Source organism: Lytechinus variegatus, chromosome 1 (assembly GCF_018143015.1).
Source record: "Lytechinus variegatus isolate NC3 chromosome 1, Lvar_3.0, whole genome shotgun sequence".
Lineage (NCBI taxonomy): Eukaryota > Metazoa > Echinodermata > Echinoidea > Temnopleuroida > Toxopneustidae > Lytechinus > Lytechinus variegatus.
In genome coordinates this window covers 78,459,778-78,474,954 of record NC_054740.1, presented here as the reverse complement: position 1 = coordinate 78,474,954, position 15,177 = coordinate 78,459,778, and the positions used below count along the sequence as shown (strand labels likewise).

Here is a 15,177-nt window from a genome sequence, read left to right as displayed (position 1 = left end):
GTGGGCCCCTCGCCCCCCCCCCTGGATCCGCCTATGCTGATATACATTTTTTTTCTCAACAAAATTGATTCCATGAGGTGACCGGTTCTCACGCATATGCCACGCGCATGCGTTAAAGTTTAGGACAGGGGAATCCCCTTTTTCTTCACGTTACCGGTTGTCTACGGGTCTAGTCTACGTACGTACGCCTACGCTATGCGCTACGGAAGGAAGCTGAAGTCAAGTCTCACGAGCAGTCACGATTTGCAACAGAAAGATTATTTCAGTCAGACTTTGTTTTTGACATATTAACATGGTTAAAGTATCGGTAAGTAACTAGCAGTCAACTATATTATTCATGAAACACTCTTTTTTTTAAATCAATCAGAGGCTAGAATTCAATATTTACTAGAATTTTTCACTTCGATTCGAATTATCTACTTCAAGTACTTGAGTACTTCCCCGTCTTCACACCACTCATTCAAATCATAATGAACAAGGTCTCTGCACCTGTGTGTGGGTGAAATAACTAAACTAGGTTGGCAATGTTTGGCTTATTTTCTCTTGTTCTTGGGGACAAATGCTTGATTTTCTGACACCATCATTTTCCATAAAAACTGTTCATTCGGCCCTCATAACATAAGTAAATTAAATTCTCTTTGTTATTTTTTTCTAAATTTATAATAGAAGTTGAAAAATGACATAATTTTCTTAAAATTTTTATTTCCACTAGGTCCTACATGTACGTTTACTCGGGGGGGGGGGGGGCACTCGACCAAAAAAGTGGTGGGGGTGTGCCGCGGGTGAGACAAAAAAGCGGGGGCCTTGGCTTGGAGCGGGCTTATTGTAAAAAGGAGGGTCCTCGGAGTCGGAACGACAAATGTGTGTGAAAACGGGGGTCCTTGGAACGGATCGCCAGCGTTTGTGTGCATCCCTATAGAATGGTCATGCGTGCATGATACAGCTAGCGCGGCCTCCACCGGGGAGCTCTGCAGCCACTTTTCACCAAAATTGCAGCTAATTCAATGAGATCGGAGCGGCGTAACGAAAAATATGCGAAGCTTTGGAGCGGATTTCTCCTTTTTTCTCGATAAGAAGAAAATACTATGCCCTGGAGCGGCTTTCTTTGTTCTTTTTCTCAACAGGGCAAAAATGCTATGCCTTGGAACGGAAATTTGAGTGTAAAAATGGGGGTCCCCTCCGCGGCACATACCCACTATGCATTATATACTGAGTGCCCCCCCCCCGGGCGTTACTTGTGGTAGGGCACCATCATTCATGATGAAAAACTTCCATTTGAGATCACTATACCCCGGTTTCCCTTCTCATCATAGGCGGGGGGACGTGTCCCCCCTAAATTTGAGGAGGGGGGGACGGTCCTCCCCCTAAATTTGTTGTTGACCTTTTTTTTTTTTTTTTTTTTTTTTGCTTGTCAATTTATTTTTCTACGTCCCCCCTAAAATTTTGGGGTAGAGAACCTTTTTTTTTTTTTTGCTTGTCAAAATTTTTTTTGTTGTCCCCTCCTAAAATTTTTGGCTTCCGCCGCCAATGCTTCTCATCAATTCTCTTCTCCAAGTACGACAAACCCTAACATGCACTAGGCCTTAGCAAGCAATTTAAGTATCAAAACACCTGTTTCTTGACGTCGGTCCGAAGATAACACAAGAGCCCGGCATATACAATCACAGCAGGGGGCCACACACGATGGTATGCATGCGCAGCGCTGAGCTCGGTTTCTGCAAAACGTGCCGTCATTTTTATTCGCTTACTTTCCTTATTTCGAGGTCGATTTTCTTCGTTCGAAATTGAAAATGGACTAACATTAGATTACTGAATACAATATGCCTTTGAAAACGTGATTAAATATCGAATACACTAATTTTATTCCGAAGGTCCTACTACAGGCAGAGCAGTCTTACCTAATAGCACTGCTGTTGTTTATCTTTTGGTCCATTGCTCAACGCTCATATACTGGCCTGTGGAGTTGAAATTGAGACAGCGGGGATTACCTGGCCAAGCGCGGGTGATAAGGGCTTGGAAATGATATTTGGGAGATCCAAACGAAAAATGGGTATAACACCGCAATCTGAACTGCGTCTTTATCCAAAGGGGGTTTCATGTAATGTTGTCATCATCATCTGTTAAAGTACAGTCCAATATACCCCAAATTCAAGTTTTTTAGCGCTCTGGTAAATACAAATTAATAAAATTCTAATTTACATTTCATTTTAGTATGTATGATTTAGGAATTATATTACATAATATACATGAATATTATGTAATAAATTTGATAAACCTTATATTTCCTACTTCATTTGTATTAAACGCTATAAATGTTGCATAACCTGTACAATTTTTTCCCCTGATTGCTTTAGGATAAAGAAAAGAAAAAAAAATCTCTCTGAAGCTTAAACATACTGCTTTTGGATTATAAATTCAAATGTATGCATAGAATTCCTCATTCACATCAGTTATGTAGATAATAAAATATATTGATTGATTCTGGACTGGTTGATCAATAAATTCAAGAGTCTTTATGAAGAACTCCTTCCTTGTATCGCAACAGTGATTACCAGGAATAAATGAGAGTTTATCTGTCTAGTATCCCATAATTAGTAACCATCTGGAATAAAATTATTGGAAATGGTTTTTTGACTGATTTGAGTAGGTATGGGTGTCAACATTTACCAAAAAAAAGTTAGGAAGAATACGGGTTGGGGAAAGTGCTTTTTTTCAAGGTCAAAGGTCAATGACCTTTTTAAATATACTGTATCATGGTATCTCCCAGATAAAATACTACAAGTTGGTGATCATGGTGTCAAAATGCACAGATTCTTACAAGAAGATCAAATAAAATCAAATCAAGTACATACAATGCTTATTCACCGATGAAATTCAAGGTCAAAGCCTTTCAAAGGTCAATGACCTTTTTTACACTATATACCATATACGGTATTGTGGTATCTCTGAGATGAAAAGGCACAGGTTGGTGATCTTGGTGTCAAAATGCAGAGGTTCTTACAGGAAGATCAAATAAAATAAAATTAAGTCCCCAGAATGCACATTAACCAAAAACATTCAAGGTCAAAGCCTTTCAAAGGTCATCGACCTTTTTAAAAATATATACCATATACGGTATAATGGTATATCTGAGATGAAAAGGCACAGGTTGGTGATCTTGGTGTCAAAATGCACAGATTTTTACACGAAGATCAAATCAAGTACCCACAATGCTTATTCACCAATGAAATTCAAGGCCAAAGCCTTTCAAAGGTCAATGACCCTTTTACATTATATACCATATACGGTACAATGGTATCTCTGAGATGAAAAGGCGCAGGTTGGTGATCTTGGTGTCAAAAATTCACAGATTCTTACAAGAAGATCAAATAAAATCAAATAAGGTACCTACAATGCTCATTTACCAATGAAATTCAAGGTCAAAGCCTTTCAAAGGTCAATGACCTTTTTACATTATATACGGTATAATGGTATCTCTGAGATGAAAAGTCGCAGGTTGGTGATTTGGTGTCAAAAAGCAATTTTTGCAAGAAGATGAAAAGGCACAAAATAATCATAAAGAATTAACCTTCACCTTTGATATCCAGAGTCAAAGGTTAAAAGTTAATAAATGTTTATACATCCATGCATGATTCCTCCCCCCAAAAAAAGATAGTAATTAATAATTATTATATTCACATTTTATTTGTGAATTATAGAAAGAAAGATACCTATTTGTAATGAAAACTTGGATGTTAAATAATTTCACTCGGAAATAAGGATAAATAATGGCGGCCATGGAAAATATATTTAAGGGTTAAAAGTTAATCAACTATATCAATAACGTCAGGGAATTTAAGTAGATAGGTCGATAACTTGATAACTTCATTGTATATAGTGATTCTGATGGGAAAAAGACTGACCTGCATGGAAAAGGAACACAAATTTAATAGTTGATTCCTTGACCAATGATGACGTCAAAATACAAGTTCGAGGTGAAATCGATATCAAATAGCACTTTTTGATATATATTGTAGTAATGCATTGCCAAAAGTGTAAAAAAAAATCATGTATGATATAATCTAAAATGGTGAAGTTGTCTAAAGTAGGAGCATTTACATATGCATTTATAAATCTAAATCAAGGTACTAATTTTTCTGTAGCAATAGGTCACTAACCTCAATTGCTACAATCAATACTATAAACTATAACTTAATCTGTAAATGGAAAGGATAGGCCTAACCCTAATGGCATGCATCATCTAAGAACATTTTCATATAGCCAGGGGCAATGATGAAGAATTAAAATAAGGCAATCATTAGAGCTGCAGCTTTTGTCATAGTAAATGAAGTTAAGTGTCTCAACTTCAGCAAAGAGTAATTAAACTTTTGAAAACCTGACATTTTCAGGACTTTGATCTGGCCCATTCAATGAAAGCCTAATAACGTTCTGTCAAGGGATATCAGACCAGGGTCTATATTATTGCTGATATGTTGCATAGCTTGATTCTCAAGAACTGGACGTGGTGCTGTAGGAGTTTTGTTAGGTCAATGGATGTGTACTTTTAAGCTATTATCTCCTTTTGAATTTCATTATCATATCATATGCCTAATTTGTGCATGATAACACTCAGTTATTCTGGACCAAATAATGATCCTTGTACAAACTGACACCTAGTAGAAATAGCATCATGGGTGACGTACGGCAGAGAGTAGGTATGAAGTTTTGTTCTGCAACATTAGCATCTCAACAGATTCTGGCAGCTCGCAATGAGAGGTAATTAATAATAATACGGGAATTCATCTTTGTTGAAGTTGATATACATGCAGCTCTAATGATGGCCTTCACTTCATCATCATCCCTCTGCTGTTTGGAAATGCTCTCAGATGATGCTAGCTGTGACATGAGAGTTAGACCTATCCTACCCATTTTCAGAAGATTCTTGTACAAATCTTTGCATTTTGGCACCAAGATCACTAACCTGCGGTGTTTTATCTCAGAGATACCATTATTATTATCTAATGTCAAAAAGGACATTGACCTTTGTCTTTGAATTTTAAGGGTGAATGTGCATTGTCGATACTTAATTTCATTTTATTTGATCTTCCTGTAAGAATCTGTGTATTCTGACACCAAGAACACCAACCTGCACCGTTTTATCTCCGAGATACCAGTATATAATATGGTATATAATGTATGAAAGGTCATTGACATTTGGCCTTAAATTTTATGGGTGAATATGCATTCTATGTCCTTAATTTTATTTTATTTGATCTTCTGATCAGAATCTGTGCATTTTGACACCATGATCACCAACCTGTGCCTTTTCATCTCAGAGATACCATTATACAGTATGATATATATAATGTAAAAAGGTCATTGACCTTTTGAAAGCTTTGACCTTGAATTTTATTGGTGAATGTCCATTCTAGGTACTCACATTCATTCTATTTTACCTTCTTGTAAGAATCTGTACATTTTGACACCATGATCACTAGCCTGTACCTTATCATCTCAGAGATACCATTATACAGTAAATGTAAAAGGTCATTGACCTTTGAAAGGCTTTGACAATTGAATTTCATTGGTGAATGTGCATGCTAGGTATTTAATTCTATTTTATTTGATATTTTGGTAAAAATTTGTGCATTTTGACACCATTATCAACAACCTGCGCCTTTCCATCTCAGAGATATCATTATACGGTATATATGAAAAGGTCATTGACCTTTGACCTTGAAAAGAACACTTTCCCCAACCCGTATTCCTCCTAACTTTTTTTTGGTAAATGTTGACACCCATACCTACTCAAATCAGTTGAAAAACCATTTCCAATAATGTTATTCCAGATTGGCTATTTTGAGGTCTAATTTAGGGGTACCTGTTATGATAATAGTCTGTAATACAGGTCACTGACTCATTGATTGATAGTGCAAACTGCAAATACCATTTAAATTTGTGGAATAGACAGCCAAAAGATTTACTCCACTCTACAGATCACTGGATGAATACTAAAAAAACCCTGATGTATTAATGAATTATAGATATCTTTTTTCCAACAAGTCAAAACAGTTGTTCCACTTGTCACTAAGTTGTACTGTTTTGTTTTGTGTCTTGTTTCACTCACATTAATGAGAAGTATGGACACAATAGGCCTACAAATTAAAATTCCATGGGAAAAATAGTGCATTTCATTGTTTTTCTCGGTACATTGCCGATGTAAATGTTAAACTTGATGTGCAAAACACAAAGTGTACAAAAAGTATTGACACAAAGTAGTGAGTCCACTTGACCGTAAATCAACTGTCCAATTTCTATGGACTCAAAATGGTGGTTTCTGTGTATTGTAGCATACATGAACCATCGACTGAGGGGGGAAGTGAACAATGCTATGAAGCTGATAACAATTAATTTTAATATCTAATTTGTCCGATCTCAGCAATTTCAAATGAGAGATTTGTTTTAGTGTGAGTTCGGACTGTTCCTATAATTTGAAGATGTTTCTAATTTTTGATATTTTCTATTTTCACAGGTCAGAGAATTTCAACTCTTATCGATGCTTGATTGGACTGAATAGGAGCAGCGAGGAATGGATCAAATTACAGTTTATTTTATTCTAACAACCTGTTATGCAATATACTCTAATTTGACTATTAGTCCAAACCATTAAAGTGAAGGTTTTGGAACATGGCTAACAATATTGTTGGTGATTGGTCAGAAGAACTGCCTGTGAATTTGACTGGCCAGATATGTCCAGAACATGATCCTTTCAAACTAGACTTCTTTTGCAAGGAGTGCAAGAGAGAAGTCTGTGTAAGGTGTGTGGCCTTTCATCACTCTGACCATGGTATTGAATATTTGAAGGATGAAAAAGAACAACTGTCAGAGCTAGGTATTGAACATTTGAAGGATGAAAAAGAACAACTGTCAGAGCTACGGAAAGAGCTTGGAAAAAAAAAAGAAGATGTGAAGTGCAGGAAGAAATATTGTGAGTATATGCTGACAAAGGTTCATGAAAAGGCAGAGGAAGATTTATGTTCTATTGATCAAGATAGAGACAGGAGGAGATCATCAGTACAGCTGACGAAAAATGACTTTGAGAGACGTATTAAGGGCTGTATAGAGAGTCTTGAAAAAGAGGAGGATAGAATATATGCTCTTGAATTTTCATCAGAAGCAGTCCTGTTAAGAAGACAAGGAGCTGGTGACAAAAACACTTTGGGTGATACCCAGGAGGATTTAAGAAAGTGCATTAGTGCCCCACTCCCTCGTGTTAAGACATATAATGATTTGAAGTCAAAATTCCGGAGAATAGTGTCTCCCAACCGCTTCTCATCATCCAGTAGTAGTACTAGTAGTACCTCTTTGCCTTTCAGCCCTGAAGATAGTAGCATATTGGAAGAAACAGGGACCTTATTTAGTCGTGGAAGTGCTTTTGACAATTTTGGTGCTGCTGGAGGGCTAGTATTTAAGTGTGATAGACAAGAAGAAGTTTTTGAAGGGTGTGATCTGAACTCTAGAAGAGATGATTTAGTTTTGTCGGAGCTGGTTTCTCATCTCCTACCTGAACACTTAACACCACTAGGTTTGAACTTGGGTGTGGGTAATCCTATTATTGCACACATTGTACATAATAACCCTCGAGACATAGGTAAGGCAATATTCCAGGTGCTTAAGGAATGGAAAAGAAATCTGTGTACTGAAGTCTTAATGGAGGGACATTTCAAGACACTAGAAGAATGCCTCAGAAAAATTAAGAATGATGATGCAGCTGACTGGCTCACAGAAAGTAAGAATCATATTTTTGTTTTTCAATGCAAAGAACATTTTTTAGCAGTAGTAGAAGTAGTAGAGGTACTGGTAGTAGTTGTGGTGGTAGTAGTAGTAGAAGTAGTAGTAGTTGTTGTAGGAGTAGTAGTAGTAGTAGTAGTATTAGTAGTAGTAGTAGGGGTAGTAATTATTCATGGCAGAGTGTGTGCAAGTTCATGATCTGGGGTCAAACATTTAGAATCACATATTAGATGGTCTCAATTTTATATGCTTCAGTTGTCAAAATCACTAGCATGTTCTCCTTCCTTGACAATTTTGTTATAGTGCCCAATGTTGCACTGGATATTTGTCAAAAAGATATTAATGCAAATTAATGACCATTATTATAGAACTTCTTACATATTTACATGATGAAAAGATCAGTGCCTCCACCTTACTGAAAAGATGCACTCTTTATAATTGTGTTGATTTCATTGTATTTATTTTTTCACCATTTTCATGCACATTAGGAATGAAGGATTCTGCTGATCAACCTATGGAGACTTCATCATCCTGTGCCAAACTTGTTCAACCATCCTCTTCTCCTGGCAAATTGATGCCACCCCCCTCGTCTGCTGACCCACTTGTGCAACCCTCCCCATCTCCTGTCCAACTTGTTCTACCCTCCCCATCTCCTGTCCAATTTGTGCAACAATCCTCATCTCCTGGCCAACTTGTACAACCTTCCTCATCTCCTGGTCAACTTGTACAACCTTCCTCATCTCCTGGTCAACTTGTACAACCTTCCTCATCTTCTGGCCAATTTGTGCAACCCTCCTTATACCCTGGCCAACTTGTAGAACCCTCCCCATCTCATGGCCAACTTGTACAACCATCCTCATGTCCTGGCCAACTTGTGCTACCCACTTCCTCTCCTGGCCAACTTGTACAACCATCCTCATCTCCTGGTCAACTTGTAAAACCCTTCTCATCTCCTGGCCAACTCGTACAACCCTTTTCATCTCCTGGCCAACTTGTGCAACCCTCCTCATCTTCTGGCCATCTTGTGCAACCCTCCCCATCTCCTGGCCAACTTGTGCAACCCTCCCCATCTCATGGTCGACTTGTGCAACCCTCCTCATCTTCTGGCCATCTTGTGCAACCCTCCCCATCTCCTGTCCAACTTGTGCAACCCTCCCCATCTCCTGACCAACTTGTGCAACCCTCCCCATCTCCTGTCCAACTTGTGCAACCCTCTTCATCTTCTGGCCAACTTGTGCAACGATCCTCCTCTCTTGGCCAACTTGTACAACCTTCCTTATCTCCTGGCCAAATTGTACAACCTTCCTCATCTCCTGGCCAACTTGTACAACCTTCCTCATCTCCTGGCCAACTTGTGCAACCCTCCTCTTCTTCTGCCAGTACACCACCAGTACAATTTCCCTCATCCGAGTAATCTATTGGCTGCTCCAAGTGCACTTGATCTGTCTTTTTCTTCATCTCCTTGCCAACCTATGCATCCCACTCTCTCCCTTTCCAACCTCTAACCTCGTGGTCAACGTGCACGACATGGACAAGCATCCTCATCTACTGACCAACTTGTGCAGCCGTCTTCCTCTTCAGACTTTAACAGAGGCTTGCTTAACTGTAATAAACATAACACATCACCCTTTTCTGAGATAAAGCATACCGTATCACTTGTAAACAAAACAAATCTACATTAAATACAAGTACATTGTGCTTTTAGTCTGTACATACCTATTTACAGTACTACATGTATAAATTATATATGGCATTTGATGTCAATGTTCACACTATTCACTCACTTCTAATGAAGCTGACTGTGTGTGCTTTGAATTTCAAGTGCATGACAGTTATGCTTTCTCACTTTTAGGTATGATGATTAGAATGACAATCAGCTGTTACTGCATGCAGTCTTCCATGGTTATTAATATCATCAGACTTTACTACAAGTATTTTCTCTTTTAACTCAATTGCATATCCAGCATGAAAAATTGTCTGAATTACATTAAGCTGTTGCAGATTTCTTGCCTGTTTAGAAATGGATTTTATATTCAATATATTAGCGTTTATTTTATAAATTTGTAGAGAATAATTTCATTATCAAATAAAACTGCTCATCACTGCATAATTGTATGATGTAAAAATGATGTATTCGACTTTAAGGATGAGATAAATACTGCAGATACATGGTTTTTACTTAAGTAATTATTATGGTAAAGAATCATTAGGAATAAATACTTGCCAATTTGCGATTCATGAAATGTTTATCCATCAGCCAAATACTCATGTAATTTTTTTTCTTTCTGCCAAACTGCCTCTTTATGTAATTGTATCCTCCCAAAATGAAACCCTGAATTATCAAAGCTTTATCATATATGTAACTTACTTAAAAACACAATTCATAAATAACATACCAGTTATCAATGTTAAGTGGAGAGATTTTTCCTCCATTAAGTGCAAAAGAATAATCATGTAAAAATTATTTGAAGAAAGGATACCCAATACCCGTTTGCATTTCAGACAGTATAAGCATTTCTAAAGAAAATCATATTCCTTGAAATTGTTCACATTCTTTGCTTAATTTTTGGTACATTTTCTTTCAATTGCTTTTATTTGCTGATGCATGATTCTCATAATATGAAGGGCACAAAATGAAAGAATTAAAGAAAATGGACTCTAGGGATAAGCTTTACAATGATGCATCAATTATCAATCATAGTTGTGATTAAATGTGAAAAAGTAGGTATTTTTCAATTTTGATTTTCGAGGATGTGGTATAAACAGTACTTAATTGCCATCATTAATTGAGAATTGATTATTGTATGACACTTGTATGATACTGCCAAATATTGCTGATAGCAGCATGAGCATTCTTAAGAATAACACACATGAGATACCTTTGAATAGTTTGATAAGGGGCCAAGGTATGGCCTGTAAGTATCGAGTGTGGTTAATCATACTAATGTCCAAACCAAATGGTATTTTTTTCTTTAGATATGCTGTGAATCCTTGTTATTTCATAAACCATGAAACGTCAGCATACTTTTCTTGTTAAACTGCTTATCACTGGTCATAAGTGAAATTATGTCTAACACTAAAATGACTGGTCATGCACATGTGCGGATCCTTTTGTAAAGTTATGATATTTAATGTAAACCATTACAACTGAAATTTCTATTGATCAAACCTTGTTTTAAAAAGTAAAAAATAGCACATTTCACATTGCTCATGAGAGGGCGGTAGGTTATATATTGTGACTGTGTAGCAATTCTTAATTCATGTGCAACTGGTTTAATGGCATTTCATTTAGCTGAAGAATGCACTATGTGAAATGTACTGTGCATGCAAGAGTTAAAGCCCCTTCACCTCAACAACTGGGGAGCATTTCATGAAGGGACTTATAAGATATTTTATCTGACAAGTCCTGTTTTATCCGACAGTTACTGTAATAACAGTGCCTCTCAGCCATTCAGAATCAATTTAAATTGTCAGATCTGACAACTTGTCAGACACAAGTGTTGATGAGACGCTCCCCAGGTGGGTGTTTCATAAAGCTGTTCGTAAAGTTACGAACGACTTTACGCATGACTGGAACATGTTCTTAGGTCATAAATCAATTACATAGGGATACCACATACATGTAGCACAAGAAAGGATCACCAGTCGTGCATAAAGTCATTCGTATCTTACGAAGAGCTTTATGAAACACCCACCAGGAATGGGAATGTCCATGCAAATATCCTAGCCTATGTCTACAATATTCACTTTAAGGTTGCATTGCATGCATGAAATAGGCAGTTGCCAGTTGAATAGGTCATCAAAACACTTAATCTTGCTCTTGATATGCTATAATTGGAATTTAATAAAATTTTGCAAATTTGCAATCGATTGCAAATAGCTTCATATGAAACTTCCTAATAAGCCCAATAAGTGTCATAGCTAGACATTTTAATTCTGAGGAGATTGAATATCATGATGTATATAATGTTCCAACAAGTATTCTTGTTCAATTTATACTTGAACTGAATGAGTATGCAGTACTATTACTATTTTATGCATTTATTTTTTATACATGTATAAAGTATTTTAGATGAATTAATTATATCAGAGAACTGTAATTTTTATTTTTATTTTCTCAATGTTTTATTCATCAAGATGTTAATATTTCCCCTTAAATTCTCTGAGTTATCTGGGGCCAGCCTTCTGAAGATCATTTTTTATCTTATCATTATTGCAATTGACATATAACAGATAGGCCTTAATGAGGCATTTTTGTGATTGGTTGAAGTGTGCAAATATGCGCTGATGGACGACTGAGGCAAGTAAAAATATATGAGGTTTAACCAATGGCGTACCTCATTCCCAATCACTATAAGACCCAGGGTAGTATCGAAGCACCTTGAGAAAATGATAGTAGTTGTGCTTGAAGCATTCTCATATTTCCCTTGTATAGATACTGATACAAGAGGGTCGAAAGACACATGTAGAATTACCCAACAACATTCCTATTGGCTCAGAATACAGCAGTGGATGGATGTTAAAAAAGCATTCCTTCATTTAATGCTCAAAAAGCAGAGAAAATAGATACATGTAAATAGATGTTCTTATGGATATTCGTCATGAATTGGTCATGAATAGTATATTTACAATAAAGTAGTTTACCAGTGTTCTTTCATAATCAGAATTCAATGAAGTGTATCATTTCATTGAGACTGGGGGTGTTGCAAGAAAATATTTGCGCTCAATTGCAAATATTCTGTTGCAATTTTACAACTGATAGATCAACGTTAGCTGTAGCAAATCAGATTAAACTTCTTGTTTCAAAGAGCAAATTAGGAATCAATCACCAATTTGCAATTAACTGCAATACATATGATTGATTTAGTGACCGAAATTGACCTGCAATTGATCGCAAGTTTCTTGCAACACCCCATATATCTCAGTAAAATTTACAGAAGGCCAAGAAGATGTATATTTTTTCTCATTTTTTGTGCCTTTGAACTACAGTAACTACTTTCGTATTGAAAATAGGAATTTATCATGCTTTATGGCAATTTGTATGTGTTACATCTTATATATACCAGGTATGTAAAATGATAAAAATGAAACTGATTTGGAATAAAACTTCAATGTTGAATCATGAAGTAGAATGTAAAATGGTATTTCTAATCCTATAATGGAGATGCCTGTATTTATGTATTAGCTATTCAGTTTATTTGCAGGTTGTAGGAATTTTAAAGCAACCATTAGGATTAAAAATGTGAAACTACAGCTTATGGAGATAGAGAAAGAATCTAATATTGAATGCACAATATTCCTGAAGATGCTAATTTTGCTCTTCTTGTTATGGATTTGAGCATTAATATCTGCCAAGCTTTAAATTCATGAATGCACTTTTCATTTGAATTTACATTGAGCATTCATTTAATACAGCTAAAAGAAGTGCATTAATTGAACTCTTTCTCAAGAATATGCCCTAAGAAGCATACTCAATGCATAAACCATGTTATCAAACCCTGGGTTCAAAATCGTCTTTGTAATATTCAGGCCTTTGAATTATTTAATTTAGACATCTAATCAGAATATGACACTGCCATTTCTTCTTTTGACCTTCCATGATCATTAACCCAAGGTCAGATGTCTTTCATTGAATTTCATTAATTGCCATTTTTTTAATCAATTGCGATTGAATATATTTATTTCCTTGATTGTTTGAGGTAAAGGCCTGAATTCACTAGGTGGTTTTGAAAACCAACGGTGTGTATAAAACATGTTGCTGATGCACGCTTTTTTCACAGTGCGCCGAATTGACGCCTGTTACCATGGTTTTAGATACGCTACTTTATTCATGAGTCCACTGTTTGAAGAGTGGACTCATGAATAAAAACAGTGAACTCATGAATAAAATAGCGTATCTAACCACGGCAACAGGCGTCAATTTGGCGCACTGTGACAAAAGCGCGCATCAGGATTGGACACGTTTCATACAAGCTCCCGATACGCGCTAAAATAAGCGTAATTTATATAGGAAATCTGCATAAACCGTGGACTCAACTGTGGGTTTTCAAAACCACCTTTGTGAATTCGGGCCAAAGTGTCTGATATTTATTGAATGCACATGTAAACTCATTACCAGTACTATGTAGATGATATTGTATAGAATTAACATTACACGAAATACGAGAAGCTTCATTGGAAAAGAAAATAGCAAACTTACAAATTCACACAACTCTTATTCTTTGATCGGTTTTCGTCCAACCATCATTGACGTTTCTACCTTTCATGCATTTATCATACCAACCTGACATCATTGTCATTTCCCCCGTTCATTCTACATGTGCTTGAATATTATGTCGATGTTCAACTGCCCAGTCAAGAAATTAAAATTTGCAGTGAAATAGAACTGTAATACTCTCTGGGGTTTTTTATTTTCTATTTTGAAAATATTTAGACTTTTTTCCCAAATGAAATTGAAAAAGACAGATAGTGGTATATGGTAATATAAGAGAGGGAATGAGTGAGAGAGGGAATGGGTAAACAGGAAAAAGGGGGAGGGGAGGGAGAAATAGACATATATATAAGGAAGTGGAAGCATGAGATAGAGAGAGGGAGCAAGATGAGAAAGAGAGGTCAAGTAAAAAGATGAAAATAACAGGATGGGCATGTCTCCATTTGGTACACTTCTTATCCTCCTTAACCCCTTCTCCCGATCACATTTCACTTTTTCTCTCATCTCTCAGGCATCTCTCGTTGCTCCCCTCACCACCTTTCTATTGCACACAATGCTCAAGTTATCCTAAAGCTAACAGTACAGGTAAATTTGCCTGGATGTCAAATCTTTGGGGACCACAGCAGTATGTTACGAAAATTTGACTTAGTAGAGGTATAACTCAACAGATTTGAATAATCTGGTCTAAAAACTGCTTTAATTTGGTTAAATATTTGACTTATTGATGCGCTACTTATTAGCCAATTTTACCTGTAATCGGGTAATTCAGTGACACAACGTCTGCTCTGGCGACATAAAATTTGCTCCAGTGGCAAATTAATCTTGTGCTTATTTATTGAAAGAGAAACGGTCTGGGTCAGGTCAATATGCAGATTTTGCATCAGAACAACTGTCACTGGAGCAAATAATACAGCTAGTCTGCATGAGTCAACCCTCCACAAGCCAAATAATTGCCAAAGACAAAGTAATTTTGCAGACCTGTTGCAGAAAGTTGCGTTTAAACGCAAGTCAAAAAATCAATCGCAAGTCAAAAATGCGCGCTGTTGATTGGTTGAAAATCAAGTTGCGCATGATTTTTAAAGTTGCAATTGATTGCAACTCTTTCTGCAACGGGCCCCATATTAGTTATTCACTTCAATATCAACCATATTTTCATGGTCCAAAGAGATTTGACTTCGGGAGATTTACCTATATTC

The 15,177-nt window shown here is 36.6% G+C and overlaps 1 protein-coding gene across 1 annotated transcript; it reads left to right on the top strand.

Annotated features, from left to right (window-relative positions):
- The first annotated feature begins 208 nt into the window (after positions 1-208).
- Positions 209-9,357, top strand: LOC121424146 (mesocentin-like). The gene is made up of 3 exons (XM_041619751.1): positions 209-307; positions 6,512-7,768; positions 8,259-9,357. Exons 2-3 carry the CDS (start codon positions 6,667-6,669, stop codon positions 9,182-9,184), a joined length of 2,028 nt encoding a protein of 675 aa, XP_041475685.1. The 5' UTR covers positions 209-307; positions 6,512-6,666; the 3' UTR covers positions 9,185-9,357.
- The last annotated feature ends 5,820 nt before the right edge of the window (positions 9,358-15,177 follow it).

Coding starts and splice junctions, on each gene's coding strand:
- LOC121424146 (XM_041619751.1), top strand. CDS start 6,667: ATGGCTAACAATATTGTTGGTGATTGGTCAGAAGAACTGCCTGTGAAT. Junction 7,769..8,258: donor AGCTGACTGGCTCACAGAAA/GTAAGAATCATA, acceptor CATGCACATTAG/GAATGAAGGATTCTGCTGAT.